General features: G+C 38.3%; 1 protein-coding gene across 1 annotated transcript in view; it reads right to left on the bottom strand.

Moving 5' to 3' along the window:
• Positions 1 to 16,223, bottom strand: part of LOC114687726 (cytochrome P450 3A11-like) — a 44,569-nt gene that overhangs the window by 18,109 nt on the left and 10,237 nt on the right. The window contains exon 4 of the mRNA XM_028862361.2: positions 3,053 to 3,152. Coding sequence (XP_028718194.1) covers positions 3,053 to 3,152 — 100 coding nt within the window. The remainder of the gene's footprint in view (positions 1 to 3,052; positions 3,153 to 16,223) is intronic.

Raw genomic sequence — 16,223 nt, 5'->3', positions numbered from 1 at the left:
CCCAAGCGTTTCCCTCAGGGTACTCTGACCCACTGTCTTTTACTAGCTTGAAGAGACAGAGCTTAGAAGGGGTTTTTAGAAACTTGGTCCTGCCTCCTGCATTGCAGGGAGGATTGTTAAAGCTTGAAAGAGAGCTTAGAGGTTTTGCTGTCTTAAGTTTGTTGTTTTCCCTTAGAGTTAATCACAGATGGTCCCCATACTAATATCTTCAGGGGATTCTACTCTCGTCTTTCTGAGAGAGAAGGTTAGAGTCTTTAGTTTTTAAGTTTCTTAAGAAAGATTAAGGCTTTTTAGAGAGATTTTTCCCCCCACATTTTCCAAGAAACGCTTTATAGTTTAAGAGAAAGATTTTTTTCCCCAGGAGAAAGACCAACTTTTCCCAAAACTTCCCAACTTTAAACTTGGACTTCTTACACCCCCATTTTTGCCTCAGGGAGAAATTACTTTCTCCTGCCGCTTGGACTTAGCATTTCAGCTGTCCCCAGGTCAAAAGCTTCCAGAGGAAACTTTTTCTTCCCCATAAGCTCAAAGAAGAGCTTTACTACCCATAAAGCCCAAAGAAAGATTTTTTCCCCAGTTTGCATTTATAGCTCCCAAAGTGAGAAAATTAAAGAGTTTTTCTGTCTAGTTGCCTTACTTCTTCCTACACAATCTTACACTTCTAAGTTTTTCCTAAACTATATTACTACCCTATACCTTATACTTATTTCACAGATAGAAATTAAGAAAGGGATAGAAGATAGAAAATTTTGACAGAAGAGAATTTCGCTGCAGCATCGGACATCCTTCCAGTCTGCTTTCCTTTTCTCTCGAGGATAAAACCCCTGCCTCCCCAAAAAATGTATATATATATTCATAACACCTGCATGCCTTTCCACTGGCAGGGCTGACTCAGGACTTTCACCAAAAACTCTGTAATAAAACTATTTTCCTTTATCTTTAGTCTCTATTACTTTGTCTTTAGTCACTGTTCATTTGTCTTTAATCCCCCTTTTTGTTCCCCCCTTTTTCTTTAGTCCCTTTTTTTTCTTTTTTCTTTAGTCCCTGTTCATGGTGCCATTCTGTGGGGCGTTTACTCACCACCCCCACAGCTTCCAAGAGTTTTCTTGAGTGAGATCAGCAGGAAATATTAGATAGAAGGATTTATTGTGGAGAATATCACGGAGATAAACAGATAGAAAATAAAGGATAGCCTCGAGAGGGCCTGGAACCTATTCCAACAGGCCTGGACTGTCTCTGGCCCAGGGTTTTTATAGAGACACCAAGGGGTGGAGCAAAAGACCTCCTCCCCCAGCAGAGCCAAGTGCACACCATCTCAGACACCTGCACTCAGGCCCATGGTCCTGATTATCCTCTATTTGGACCTGCTGGGTAAAGCCACAAGGAACCCGAGAATGGGCTCACACAGGTTTTGAGCCGCTGGATATTGATGTAGGTAACCAACTCCCCATCCTTTTTCAGAGCTTTCAGACACTAAGCCACCTCTCTAGTCCTAGTTTGTTTTGTTCTGGAGCTGTTTGCTTGTTTAGGAATAATGCTGTAGAAATCCATTTCCCTTACTTCTTTATACAGTGATAAATGGGAAAACATAATTCTATTTCCCTGGTGGGAACTTCCTTCTACCTTCCATATGTATAATTTATACTGCTGTGGAGTCTCCCAACACACCCTTGTATGAAAGTGCTCAGCACAACAGGAAGAAATGGAAATGGCTTCCACTTGATGAAGGGCAGCTGCAAACTAGATCTTCTGCCAACTTCACCAAATGACCCAAGGCTGAATGAGGCCAGAGAGATGGCTAGCAGGTAAAGGGGCTTGCTGCCAATCCCATCAACCTGAGTTCAATCCCCACAACCCACAGGGTAGAATGAGAGAACCAATAGATTTTCCCAGATAGATCAGTGGGATAGGCATGGTTTAGAAAAGAGAGAGAACATTGAACTTAGCATCATACCTTACACAAAATAAATAAATAAAGCCATAGGTTTAAGAGCAAATCTCAAAAGTGCATAATTTGTATTCAAGCAAACATACACAGATGGACCAGGTAAATAGTCAACATACTTGACACTGACCCCACAATCCATGGAGAAGGAAATTGGATATACAAGGTGAAGTAAGACAACAGGCTGAAAATGGTAGCTAATGGGCAGGCAAGAGGGGATTGCCTGATCAAGGAGCAGCTCTGTATTCTCAGTGCTTGTCATCACACAAATCTAGACCTGTGGTTAAGTACTTCACCACACAGACATGAGAAAGGTCCTGTGAGACAGGAAATACAAACACAATCTAGATAACAACAGTGTTCATCTGCAACTACATGACAATAATATAGTATATTTACACTTCCTATTAGCAAAATGAATGCCCAGATCCTGCTTGTATATTATTGTGGTAGCCACTGTGAATCTATATTTATTTCACTTTTTAAAAATTCAGTAAGTAGCCATGAGGTTGCAGTGGATACCCTTAATCCCAGCACTCAGGAGGCAGAGGCAGGTAGATATCTGTGATTTCAAGGACAATCTGGTCCACTGAGTGAGTTCTAGTACAGCCCAGACACATGAGAAATTCTGTCTTGAAAACCCCAAAATAAATAATAAAAAATAAAAATAAATATCCAGTAGAGCTGGGAGGGGATGGGGGGTGGCACATGCCTTTAATCCTAGAATTTGGGAGGCATAGGCAGGTAGAGGTAGGCACATCTCTGAGTTAAGCCTGGTCTACAGAGTGTATACTCTAAATAAGCAAACCATCCAAACAAAATTAATTGAATAAGTAAAATATAAAGCTTTGCATCAGCAAAAGGGAGAGACTGGAGAGATGGCTCAACAATTAAGGGCACTTGCTGCTCTTCTGGATGAGCCAGGTTCAGTTCCCAGCACCCATGTCAGGACACTCACAACTGTCTGGAACACCCACACACTCTTCTGACCTTCACAATAACCTACACACATATGGTATTCACTCATATAGACACACATATATACACATAGATACAAATAACAAACACAAATCTTTATATTTTATGTTAATAAACAAAGTTACCTACCCGTCTGTTTGTGAAGACAGAATAGCATTCCTTCACTAGTACATTCTTTATCATCTCTGTGTCCGTGATAGCTAATACAGGTATGTGACCATCAAACAACCTGTGTGGGGAAACAGTTGATTTACCCAAGCCAGCTGCTGAAGCCAGAACCCCAAATCCAGACTTTGATTCTCATGTTATGTGACCCTCACTCTGGTTATACAACATATTGTCACAGGAGGTCTAACTTAGGGAGTCTGACCCAGGGACCAGTGGAGTCTTTGTAAAGTGATAGGTAATGCCAATCAGGACACTACAAGTCACTTAAAGACAAAGCAGTTTATAGTGGATATCTGGTAGAGTCGTTGTATCCAGGGTAAACATAAGAATGAAAAAGTTGCTTCTCACTCTATCTTGGCTAATGGCAGAATGTATTAGTTGTTTTTTGATACTATCTAGACCTTGAAGAAATCACAGTAGAGAACAGTGACTGTATTCTATGATTTATAGAGTTGTTTTTCTGAAGAGGTTTTTCTTCCATTTCATGACTTTAGTCACAAGAATATCCAGGCATGCTTGGAGGTCTTGGATTATTGGGTACTGCAAACAGTGCACAGTAAGGGCTGACGTGGCAGGGGCACGATGACTTCCTTCAGAGAACATCTAGAATAGACTTTGGTGGGAGGAGGAACTCAAAGTATCCCAAACACAACTTTTCTGTACGCTCAGTAAGTAAGCTTCTGAACAGAGATTCAAGGTTCAGTTCACAGAAACTGTTCCTTCATGCTTGCAAAGAGTCTAAAATTAAATTCTGAAGGGTCTTTCCTTCTTTGAACATCCAGTACAACAGGAAACACCAGACATTTGGCAACCAACATTGTGGGCTCAGAGATGAGAGAGATCCGGCACTCCAGGACTGGAGGTAAAGTTTGTGCAGAAGAGGCAATACTCCAGGATGTGATAAGGACATGGGGATTTCCACATCTGGGGAGCAGCAGTATGTGTGGTTACTAAAGTGTTTGTTAAAAGGAAATGGAGTGAATGGGGAACCTGCCAGCACTGAATGGACTGAGGTGAGTCTTTGTCCTCATAGCCAAACTTCCCAGCCTCAAGGCTTTAGGCCTAGGGGCCCAATCCTGAGCCCCTGACACCACCACCCATTGCAGTCCCAGTTTCAGGCCAGTAGGCAGGTCTCCTGCAGACAGATCTGACTACTACCATTCCCCATCAGAGCCTGTAACCCTCAAGCCCCACCTCCCACAAACCCCACCCTACCTCAGAGACTGAAACTGCTCCCTGAGGCAGAGGCTGCCCGCACTGATTGGACTAAGAGCTGCTCCCTAAGACACAAAATCCATCCATAAGCATTGATGGGAACAAGAGATCCCATTGGACCAAAAGTACCAATCAGACCGCACTAAGAGAGGATCCCAAGACACAGACACCACTTGCACTGAGTGGAGGAAGAGATAGGTAGATGCCAGTGCAAAAATACAGTCAACAACATTAAGATGAATATAGCCCCATTAGAACCTAGTGGTTCTACATCAGCAAGACCTGAACATCCCAACACAGAAGAAACAGAAGAAATCGACCTTAAACATGACTTTAAGAAGATGATAGAGGCCTGTAAAGAGGAAATTAGAAATTCCCTTAAAGAAATGGAAGAAAGACAAACAATAAATTGGAAGAAATCAATAAAGAAATTGAGGAAAAGGCAAACAAATAATTGGAAGAAATCAGTAAATTCCTTAAAGAAGGCCAACAAAATTTAAACAGGTGAAGGAAAGAGTCCAAGATTTGAAAACTGAAATAGAGGCAATAAAGAAGAAATAAACTGAGGGAATGCTGGAAATGAAAAATCTGAGTAAACAACCAGGAACTACAGATGCAAGCATCACCAACAGAATGCAAGAGATAGAAGATACAACAGAAAAAATAGATTCATCAGTCAAAGAAAACACTAAAGCCAAAAAAATCATAACACAGAACGTCCAGGAAATTTTGGACGCCTGAAAAGACCAAACCTAAAAATAATATGGATAGAAGAAGGAGAAGAATACCAACTCAAAGGCACAGAAAATATATTCAATAAAAATTACAGAAAAAAACTTTCCCAACCTAAAGAAGGAAATGCCTGTGGCAGTATTGTGTTCCCCAAAATATTGTGCACTCTAATAAACTTATCTGGGGTCAGAGAAGAGAATCGCCACAATATTAAACACAGAGGGAAGGCAGTGGTAGCACACGCCTTTAATCCTACCATTCCAGAGGCAGAAATCCGTCTGGATCTCTGTGAGTTAAAGGCCACATTGGAAACAGTCAGGCATGGTGATTCACGCGTTTAATCCCAGAAAATGAGCCTTTAATCCCACGGAGTGAGGCATAAAGCAGGAAGATATATAAGGCATGAGGACCAGAAACTAGAAGCTTTTGGCTGGTTAAGCTTTCAGGCTGTGAGTAGCAGTTCAGCTGAGATTCATTCTGGATGAGGACTCAGAGGCTTCCAGTCTGAGGAAACAGGAACAGCTGAGGAACTGGCAAGGTAAGGTAGCTGTGGCTTGTTCTGCTTCTCTGATCTTCCAGCATTCACCCCAATAACTGGCCCCAGGTTTGTTTTTATTAATAAGACTGGTTAAGATTCCTGCTACAAATGCCTATAATGATACAAGAAGCTTACAGAACACCAAGTAGACTGGATCCAAAAAAAAAAGTCCCCTGACCACATAATAATCAAACCTGTAAACATACCGAATAAAGAAAAGGTACTAAGAGCTGCAAAGGTAAAAAACGCCAAGTAGTATATAAAGGCAGACCCATCAGAATAACACCTGACTTCTCAATGGAGACCCTGAAAGCTGGAAGGTCCTGGACAGATGTTATGCAGACACTAAAAGACCATGGATGCCAACCCAGACTATTATATCCAGCAAAACTCTCAATTGCCATAGACATAATAAACAAACTATTCCATGAAAAAAAAACAGATTTAAACAATACCTATCCACAAATTCAGCCCTACAGAAAGCACTTGAAGGAAAAATACAACCTAAGGAAATTAGATACACTCTAACACAAAAGAATATACCTTCTTCTCAGTACCCCATGGAACCTTCTCTAAAATTGACCACATGCTGTCACAAAGCAAATCTCAACAGAAAATAAAACGGAATAACCTCCTGTATTTTGTCAAACTACCATGGCTTAAAGTTAGATTTCAACAACAACAAAAAATTACAGAAAGACTACAATCTCATGGAAACTGAATAATGCCCAGTTGCATCACCAATTGTTCAAGGAAGAAATAAAGAAAGAAATCAAAGATTTCCTAGAAGTCAATGAAAATGAAAGTACAACATATCCAAACTTATGGGACACTATGAAAGCAGTGCTAAGAGGAAAATTCATAACACTAATGCCCACATAGAGAAGATAGAGAAATCTCACACTAGTGAGTTAACAGCTCCAGAACAAAAACAAGCAAACTCACCCAGGAGAAATAGATGTCAGGAAATAATTAAATTGAGGGCTGAAATCAATAAAATAGAAACAAAGAGAACAATACAAAGAATCAATGAAACAAAGAGTTGGTTCTTTGAGAAAATCAACAAGATAGACAAACCCTTATCCAACTTAACCAAAAGGCAGAGAGAGATCATGCAAATTAACAAAATCAGAAATGAAAAGGGAGATATAACAACAGACAACGAGGAAATCCAGAAAATCTCAGGTCATATTTCAAACACCTGTACTCCACAAAATTGGATAATCTAAAAAAATGGACAATTTTCTGGATAGGTACCACACACCAAAATTAAATCAAGATCAGATAAACTATTTAAGTAGACCAATAATCCCTAAGTAAATAGAAACAGACATTGAAAGTCTCCCAACCAAAAAAAAAGCCAAAGAACAGATGCTTTCAGTGCAGAATTCTACCAGATTTTCAAAGAAGAGCTAATTCCAATACTCTTCAAATTGTTCCACACAATAGAAACAAAAGGAACATTACCAAACTCTTCTTATGAGGCTACAGTTACTCTGATACCCAAACCACACAAAGATGCAACAAAGAAAGAGAATTACAGACCAATCTCCCTCATGAACAATGATGCAAAAAAAAATACTCGATAAAATATGCAAATGACAGAATACAACAACATCTCGTGATAAGTAAATGATTCAGAGCAAAAGCTGAAAACTTCCGAATCAAGAACACATCAAAAAAATTATCCATCATGACCAAGTAGGCTTCATCTCAAAAATGCAAGGATGATTCAACATATGAAAATTAGTCAATATAATACACCATATAAACAAACTGAAAAAAAACACAGGATCATCTCATTGGATGCTGAAAAAGCCTCTGACAAAATCCAAAACCTTCATGAAAAAGGTTCTAGAGAGATCAAAAATGCAAGGAACATACCTAAACATAATAAAGGCAATTTACAGCAAGCCGAGAGCCAACATCAAATTAAATGGAGAGAAACTCAAAGCAATTCCACTAAAATCAAGAACAAGACAAAGCTGTCCACTCTCCCCATACTTATTCAATATAGTACTTGAAGTTCTAGCTAGAGCAATAAGACAACAAAAGGAGATCAAAGGGATAGAAATTGGAAAGGAAGAAGTCAAATTTTCACTATTTGCAGATGCCATGATAGTATACATAAGGGACCCCAAAATTCTACCAGGGAACTCTTACAGTTGAGAAACTGCTTCAGTAATGTGGCAGGATACAAGATTAACTCAAAAAAAATCAGTAGCCCTCCAATATACAAATGATAAACATACTGAGAAAGAAATTAGAGAAACATCACCCTTTACAATAGCTGCAAATAATATAAAATACCTGGGGGTAACTCTAACTAAACAAGTGAAGGACTTGTATGATAAGAACTTTAAGTCTCTGAAGAAAAAAATTGAAGAGGATATCATAAAATGGAAAGATCTCCCATGCTCATGGGATTAACATAGTAAAAATGGCAATCATACCAAAATCAATCTACAGATTCAATGCAATCCCCATCAAAATCCCAAAACAAGTCTTCACAGATTTGGAAAGAACAATACTCACTTCATATGGAAAAACAAAAAACCCAGGATAGCTAAAAGAATCCGGTATAATAAAGCAACCTCTGGAGGCATCACGATCCCTGACTTCAAGCTCTACTACAGAGCTATAGTAACAAAAACAGCTTGGTATTGGCATAAAAACCAACATGTGGATCAATCAAATTGAAGATCCCAACATTAATCTGCACACCTATGAACACCTGATTTTTGACAAAGAAGCCAAAACTGTACAGTGGAAAAAAGAAAACATCTTCAACAAATGGTGCTGGCATAACTGGATGTCAACATGTAAAAGATTGCAAATAGATCCATATCTGTCACCATGCTCAAAACTCAAGTCCAAGTGGATCAAAGACCTCAACATAAATATAGTTACACTGAACTTGATAGAAGAGAAAGTAGGAAGTAGTCTTGAATGCAACAGGAGACCACTTCCTAATTATAACAACAGTAGCACAGACACTGAGAGCAACAATTAATAAATAGAACCTCTTGAAACTGAGAAGCTTTTGTAGGGCAAAGGACACAGTCAATAAGACAAAATGATAACTTACAGAACAGGAAAAGATCTTCACCAAATCCACATCTGACAGAAGGCTGATCTCCAAAATATATAAAGAACTCAAGAAACTAGACATCAAAATACTTAACAATCCAATTAGAAAATGGGCTACAGAGCTAAACAGAGAATTATCTCAGATGGCTGAGAAACAGTTGAGGAATTTCTCAACATCCTTATTCATCAGGGAAATGCAAATCAAAACAACTCTGAGGTACCATCTTACACCTGTCAGAATGGCTAAGATTAAAAAAAAACCCACTGAAGACAGTTTATGCTGGAGAGGATATGGAGCTAGGGGAACACTCCTCCATTGTTGGTGGGAGTGCAAACTTGTACAGCCAGTTTGGAAATCAGTATGGCAATTTCTCAAAAAATTGGGAATCAGTCTTCCTCAAGACCCAGCTATACCACTCTTGGGCACAAGGAATGCTCAATTATAACACAAGGATACATGCTTAACTATGTTCATAGAAGCATTATTTGTAATAGCCAGAACCTGGAAAAAACCTAGATGCCCCTCAACTGAAGAATGGATTAAGAAAATGTGGTATATATACACAGTGGAGTACTAATACTAATCAGCAGAGGAAAACAATGACATCATGAGGTTTGTAGGCCAATGGATAGAACTAGAAAATATCAACCTGAGTGAGGTAACCCAGTCTCAGGACAAACATGGTATGTACTCACTCATAAGTGGATACTAGATGTAAAGCAAAGGATAACCAGACTGCAACCCACAGTTCCAGTGAGGCTAGCTAACAAGGAGGACCCTAAGAGGGACACAATGATAGCCCAACAAAGGAGAAATAGATGAGATCTTCATGAGCAAACTGGGGTGAGGTGTGGTAAGGGAGGGCGGCCAATGGGGGATGAGAACATAGGGGAATGGGAGGTTCGAGTTAGAATAGGGACACAGTAGGAGAACAAGGAAAGAGATACCATGATAAATGAAGACATCATGGTAATAGGGAGAAACAGAGTGCTAGGGAAGTTCCCAGGTAAATCCACAAGGATGACCCCACCTTAGTCTACTGGCAATAGTCCAGAGCATGCCTAAACTGGCCTACTCAGGTGATCAGATGGCTGAAAACCCTGTCATCATAAAGCCCTCATCCAATGACTGATGGAAGCAGATGCAGAGATCCATAGCTGGGTGCCAGGCCGAGCTCCAGGAGTTCAATCAATAAGACAGAGGAGGGATTCTACAAGCAAGGGACATCAAGATCATGATGGGAAAATGTACAGAGACAACTGGCCAAACTAGTGGAAACACATGAAGTGTGGATGAATAGCTGTGGAGTCCCCATTGGACTTGAACTAGATACTCTGGATAGGCAAGACAGTTGTTTAGCTTGAACTGTTTAGTGCCCCCCAGGCAGGATGTGGGACTGGGACCCTTCCTAGTGCATGAGCTGGCTTTTTGGAGCCCAGTGCCTATGGTGGGACACTTTGTACTTCCTTGGTGCAGGGAGGAGGGGCTTGGACCTGCCTCAACTGAATGTACCAGGCTCTGCTGACTCCCCATGCCTTGGAGGAGGTGTGAATGAGGGGAATTGGGGGGAGGCTGAGGGGTGAGAGGAGGGAGGTGAAGGGAATCTGTGGTTAGTATGTAAAATGAATAGAAAATCAATTAATAATGAGAAAAAGAAAAAAAGAATCACAGATGGACCTGGCTTTGACCCAAAATGTTTATACACCCTTCCACACACAAAGTTATTGGTATTTGCCAAGAGGTATCATGGCTGTGAGAAGATGACCTCTAGGAAGACAGCTTTTTCAAGAACTGTGGGATTTACTTCTATGCATCTTCTTTGATAGTTTTTCTTCAGCAGGGGTTATTGGAAAATTCTCTAAGAGACCCATAGCAGGGATTCAGGAAGAAAAGAAGGAAGATGTGGACACTGCTTATATGTGAGACATGACTAACAGAAAACAAAGGTGTGATTAGCAGATATGACCCTCAAATATTCTTGTTTGTGGGATACTCCCCAGAGCCACATCTGAGAGGCCACATCTCTTCCCCAGGGACCAGAAGCATCAGCTAATCTTTCCCTCCCAAGAGCTTCATCTCCACATAAAAACTTCCAGATCTAAAATCTCATCTTCTTAGAGTAATTTGAGTTATTTGTTGACATTTGTACACACATTTACTTGGCAAAAATTGTTTTTCTTTTTAACAGTTTTATTTTGTGTGTATAGGGGCTTGGATATAGTAATGTGTATATGAGTACAGGTGTCCACAGATGCCAGAAGAGTGTCACAGATTCTCTGGGCACACAGTTAGAGACGGTTATGAGCTGATTGACATGGTTGCTAGAAACCAAGTGAAAGGGCTCTACAAGAGTAGTACAGACTCTTACCCACTGAGCTTCCTCTCAAGCCCCAGAAAAAGACTTCAAAAAAATTACTTAAAGAATCATTTTTTTCTCTTTTGGTTAATGCTCTTTTCTTCCTCTCTTCTTTAAGTTTTCAAAAACAACACAAAGTAAAACAAAACAAAAAATCCCACTAGACTCAGGAAGAATCATTTCTCCCATGATATCAGAAACATCTTCTTTAACCATCTATCAACTCCTATCTAGCCACATCCTTTCTTACTTTGAACCCAGTTAGGTGTGCAATATGAAAGGTTGTTTCTGGTGATCAGGGAATAGGTACCACAAAGGACTTAGACTCCCTGGTGAATCAACTGTGGGACACAAGGAAGACAGTCCACCATACAACCTGCTCCTACCTAAGTTAAAAAAAAATGATAGTTCATAGACATCAGGCTGTCCTTGGAACCCCACCTCCCTGCCATCCCCACCCACCACCTGCACCTCCCACCTGCAAGCAAGGTTCTCTTCAAATATGGCCTGTATTTGGCTGTAGATAAGATCATCAACCTTACCAACCATCTTTGAGGACTTTCATTAAAGTTAATTACTATTTACTATGGTAAAATATCACTCCTTGAATAAATGCTGTTTGTAACCCTGAAATTTTACTTTATATTTTTGTTAATTTTTTGCAAATCCTTCTACTATGGATTATAGCTCTGGAGTTACATGAGTGAAAAGCAACCAACAGATGAATAAAGACAAATAATTCAGACCACCACACCCCCAAAAAAAGGAAATGGAGTGAATGAGGAAGAAAAATAGCTTACAGAGCCTTTGGTGTTAGTGAAAAGGCATTGTTATTGGTTTCATGCAACTCCCCAGGTTCAATTGCAACTGACAGTGTGGAAGCAAGCATTGAGGGTTTATTCAGTACTCATCCAAGAGAGGAGCCCATATCTGTCAAGATTTGGTCTTTATGTAATTTGATCTCAAATGCTCAGGATCCCACACAGAGTGAGAAATCACAGAAAGCTCCACCTGAAGTAGAAAAGGGGAGCAAAAAGGAAAACATTTGGGGCAGAAATTGTCAGTCAGCAGAGGAGAATGTTTTCTCACTGGAAGACAGGAATGTTGTTTCAGTGGAAGAAGAATGTGAGGAGGGTGAAGATAATAGAGATGAATCTCCCCTTCCTTCTTCAGATGAGAGGGACATAGAGACTTGAAAGGTTGAAATGCTAGCTGCACCGTTTCAAGAATTAAGGATACAAATGGATAAATCTGGAGACAAAGAATAAGAGAAATTTGAAAAAAGGAATCTTCCTGGTAGAAAAGGGGAAAGAAAAGAAAATTTAAGAAGAAATTTTCCGTTTAAAAAAAAAAAAGACTTTTCCTGGTAGAATAAAAGAAATTATTTAATAAAGGCCTACAAATAGGAAGGTATGAAGAAAAATAAAGGGAGAAAAACCCTCTTCCCAGTAGAAATAGAGGAAGGAGAAACCCCTTTCCCATAGAAAAAAGGGGTTCATGTCAGCAGGATCTCAGAGTTCTCTGCTGTGTGATGCTGCAGGTGCTTTCTCTCAAGGACCACACAGAGCACAGTGAGGCAAGGCCTGAACTCCAGAGGATGGTGGGTGGAGCTCCACTGCTGCAGCCTGAGCAGGGGCAGCTGGCCCAGGACTTGCAATTTTCTTGTTTGTTTGTCCACTTAATTTTGATTTAAGTGTTTTTGTATTTCACTCCGAGTGGGAATAAGTTCATATTAAATGTCCCTTCATGGGAAATGTTTTTTTTTCCTCCCAATAACAGAAATAAGTCATTATCAATGATCTCTTCATGGGAGGAAAAATTAAAACAAGCCCAACTGTAGTACAGAAAACAGTTGCAATCAGGATGTAAAGTACTAAGCCAATGCTGTTTGAATCTCCAGAGGTATTAGCCACTCATTATATGGAGGATATTCTCTTCTCTTGATCATCTGATTAAAGCTTGAATGAATGTTTAATTTACATGATAAACAAACTAAAAGAGAAAAATTTATAATTTTGAACTAAATCATTGGCTATACTCTTGTCTGTTTATTGCTACTGAGGATTTGGCTCTGCTCTTTGAGTTGCTTTGTGGCAACTCTTGGTTAAATTCTATAAAATGTAACATCTGAAACAGAGCAGGTTATTAGTTCATTAAATAATATGACTACTAATAATAACTCATAGAAATAACATCTTACTGACAAAGAGCCTACAAAAATTATTTTTCAAGTAAATTTTTTGTTCTACACTGTTAATAATTAGGAGCTGCATTAACATATTACTTGGGATCTATAAAAAAGGATCATCTTTTTACTATTTTATAAAAAATACCCCATGGGTATTGCCTAAACTTACCTCTTAAAATTATGTAGAGATTGTTTTTAATGCTTTTATAAATGGCTTTTTAAAAAGAACAATGAGAATGTTTACACATAAATTTCACAGGCTTCACAAAAGAGATTACCCACTCTATACTATACAGCTCAAAATAATATTCCTACAATTTCAGAAACAACTCATGAAATGATTTTAAAATTTGATACATTCCTAAAATAGGTTTTGAAAAAAAAATTGTCAATGAAAAACACAGGCTATACAGGTTGCCCAGAAACAGCACAAGACAGAAGTTAGCTACCCAAATTTGGATTAGGGGCAACAACTGGAAGCTCAACTGCTCTACCTTTAATATGGTTAACTAATAAGCCTGTGTGGGTGGAGAGGTGGCCCATAATGAAAAAAAATTACAGGTGTTTGAGCAACTAGTACAAACAGATGCTAAACACATTGAAAAACTACAAATCTTTGACATTCTTCTGTACTTGCAATTTAAAAAAAAAACTAAAAAAAATGGCAGGTATTGACTGATTTAAAAACTGTAATCCATGTAATTCAACCTATGGTTCATTTAGAACCTAGAATTCCATTACCTTCTTTATTGTCAAAGGTTTGGCTTGTATAGTTGCTCATTTAAAACATTGCTTTCATACTATTTCCTTGCAAGAACAGGATAGAGACAAGTTTGCTTTTACAGTTCCTACTTATAATAATCCCCAGCCTGTTAAAAAGTTACCTAAACAGAAAGCCCTTCCCCAGGGAATGTTAAATAGTCCAACTTTGTGTCAATAGTTTATAAATAAACCACTGGAAGTACTTCATAAACAATTTACTCAATCCATTATTTATCATTGTGATTCAGGATACTTGATCACATAGTGAACACTGAGATTGCATTAATTAAATAAAATCAACCTTGGGTCAAGGGAAGGAGCCAGCAATTAGTTGACAGGAAGTAGCCATAGAAAGTTATAGGGAGTCCAGAACATAGATAGAGAAAGGCACAGGAAGTAGTGAGGGGGGACGTGGAGTTTCGTGGTCCTATTTGGATTGGGACTGGAAAGGAAAGCTCTCTTTCTGTGACTCAGCTAAGGAGGAAGGTCAGCTCGTTGCTCCTCTGCCTTTCTGATTTTACAGGTTTTCACCCCAGCATCTGACTCCCAAGTCTTTATTGGTAAAATCATTAGATTGAGATTTAATTTAAAAACAACATCATTATATAGATAATATCTTAAAAGCTGCTTCTGATGTCAATAGCCTTGAAAAGGTGTTTGCTGAGGCGCACCAGATTTTACCTCAATGGGGATTGCAAATTGCTCCTGAAAAAATTCCAAGAGGAGACTCTCTTAATCATTTCGAATTTAAACTAAGTAAACAGAATCCAGCCACAAATAGGACAGATTAGAAGACATGAATTACATACACTTTATGATTTTCAAAATTTATTGGGAGCTATTAATTGTTGTGGCCTACAATTGGACTGACTACTCGAAAATTAAGTAGTTCATTTCAAATTTTACAAAGTGACTCAGATTGAAACAGTTTCAGGCATTGAACAACTGAAGCAGAAAAGGAGTTGGCCCAAGTAGAACAGAAATTGCAAGATGTCTTTTTAAATCTATTAGATCTCACAAATTGAATGTATTTTAGTAATTTTACCTTCTACTTATTTCACTACTGGACTAAAAAAGGGAAGATAATGTTTTAGAATGGATATTTTTTAGCTCATAAAACGAACGAAAAGTTTATCGAAAGGTTCCTGGATTAATTATAAAAGGAATAAGAGTTTATCAATTGTGAGAAATGGGTCCAGCTGTGATTGTAGTACCTTACACTAATGTTGAAATTATGCAATTATGGGTAATTAATGATGACTGACAAAGAACCTGTAGCAATTATTTAATATAAATCAACAATAAATATGCCAAATGTAAAGAACTTCAATTTATAAAAATAACTGAATAGATTATTCCCCATGTTGTAAAAAGAACTTCTATTTCTGGGACTCTTACATTTTATCCTGATGGAAAGAAATTAGGTTGGAAAGCAGGAAACATAAAAAAGTAGTACAAAGTCCATATGCTTCAGTACAAAAATCAGAATTATATGCCTTTCAATGATATTAATAGATTTTAATGAGTTTCTTAATATACTTACCAATTCTCAATATGCCAAAAGAGTTTTATTGTATATAGAAACTGCTAAACTTATTCCTAAGTCAGAATTAACTTTGTTATTCATACAAGAGCAACCAGCAATCTGGGACAGAAATTATCCACTATGTATCATCATTTGGTCTCATAGAAGATCCATGGGCCATTAGCAAAAGAAAATGAAGAAATTGATCAACTACTAATTTATTAAAATGTATTAGAAGCTTCAAATTTTCATAAAAATCATGTTTACCATTAAGGCTTAAAGTAAAAAATTTTCCAATACCTGGTGACAAGCTAAAGAAAATTGTTCCACTTGTTTATATTACTCAAATTCCTTTACCAGCAGGAAGTAATCTTAAGGGTTGCCAAAAAATGCAATTTGGAAAATGGATGTATTTCACTTAGCAGAATTTGAAAAAAATAAAATATGTACATCATACCATTGATGCATACTGTGGATTTCAATAGCTATCTACCTTAAGTTCTGAAAAGGCTGAATCTGTAATTAAACATTTATTAGAAACAATGGCGGTAATGGGTATATTAATACAAATTAAAACTGATAATGCTCCCGCTTATGTTTCCAGTAAAGTAAAACATCTCTTTTGCAAATTATGACATAAAACACATTACAGGGATATCACATAACTCTACAGGACAAGCAATTGTTGAAAGATCTAATCATACTTTAAAAGAGATGCTTAAAAA

Source organism: Peromyscus leucopus, unplaced genomic scaffold (assembly GCF_004664715.2).
Source record: "Peromyscus leucopus breed LL Stock unplaced genomic scaffold, UCI_PerLeu_2.1 scaffold_1272, whole genome shotgun sequence".
Taxonomy (NCBI): Eukaryota; Metazoa; Chordata; class Mammalia; order Rodentia; family Cricetidae; genus Peromyscus; species Peromyscus leucopus.
The sequence above is the reverse complement of the archived record's forward strand: the minus strand, read 5'-3'. Positions and strand labels throughout refer to the sequence as shown.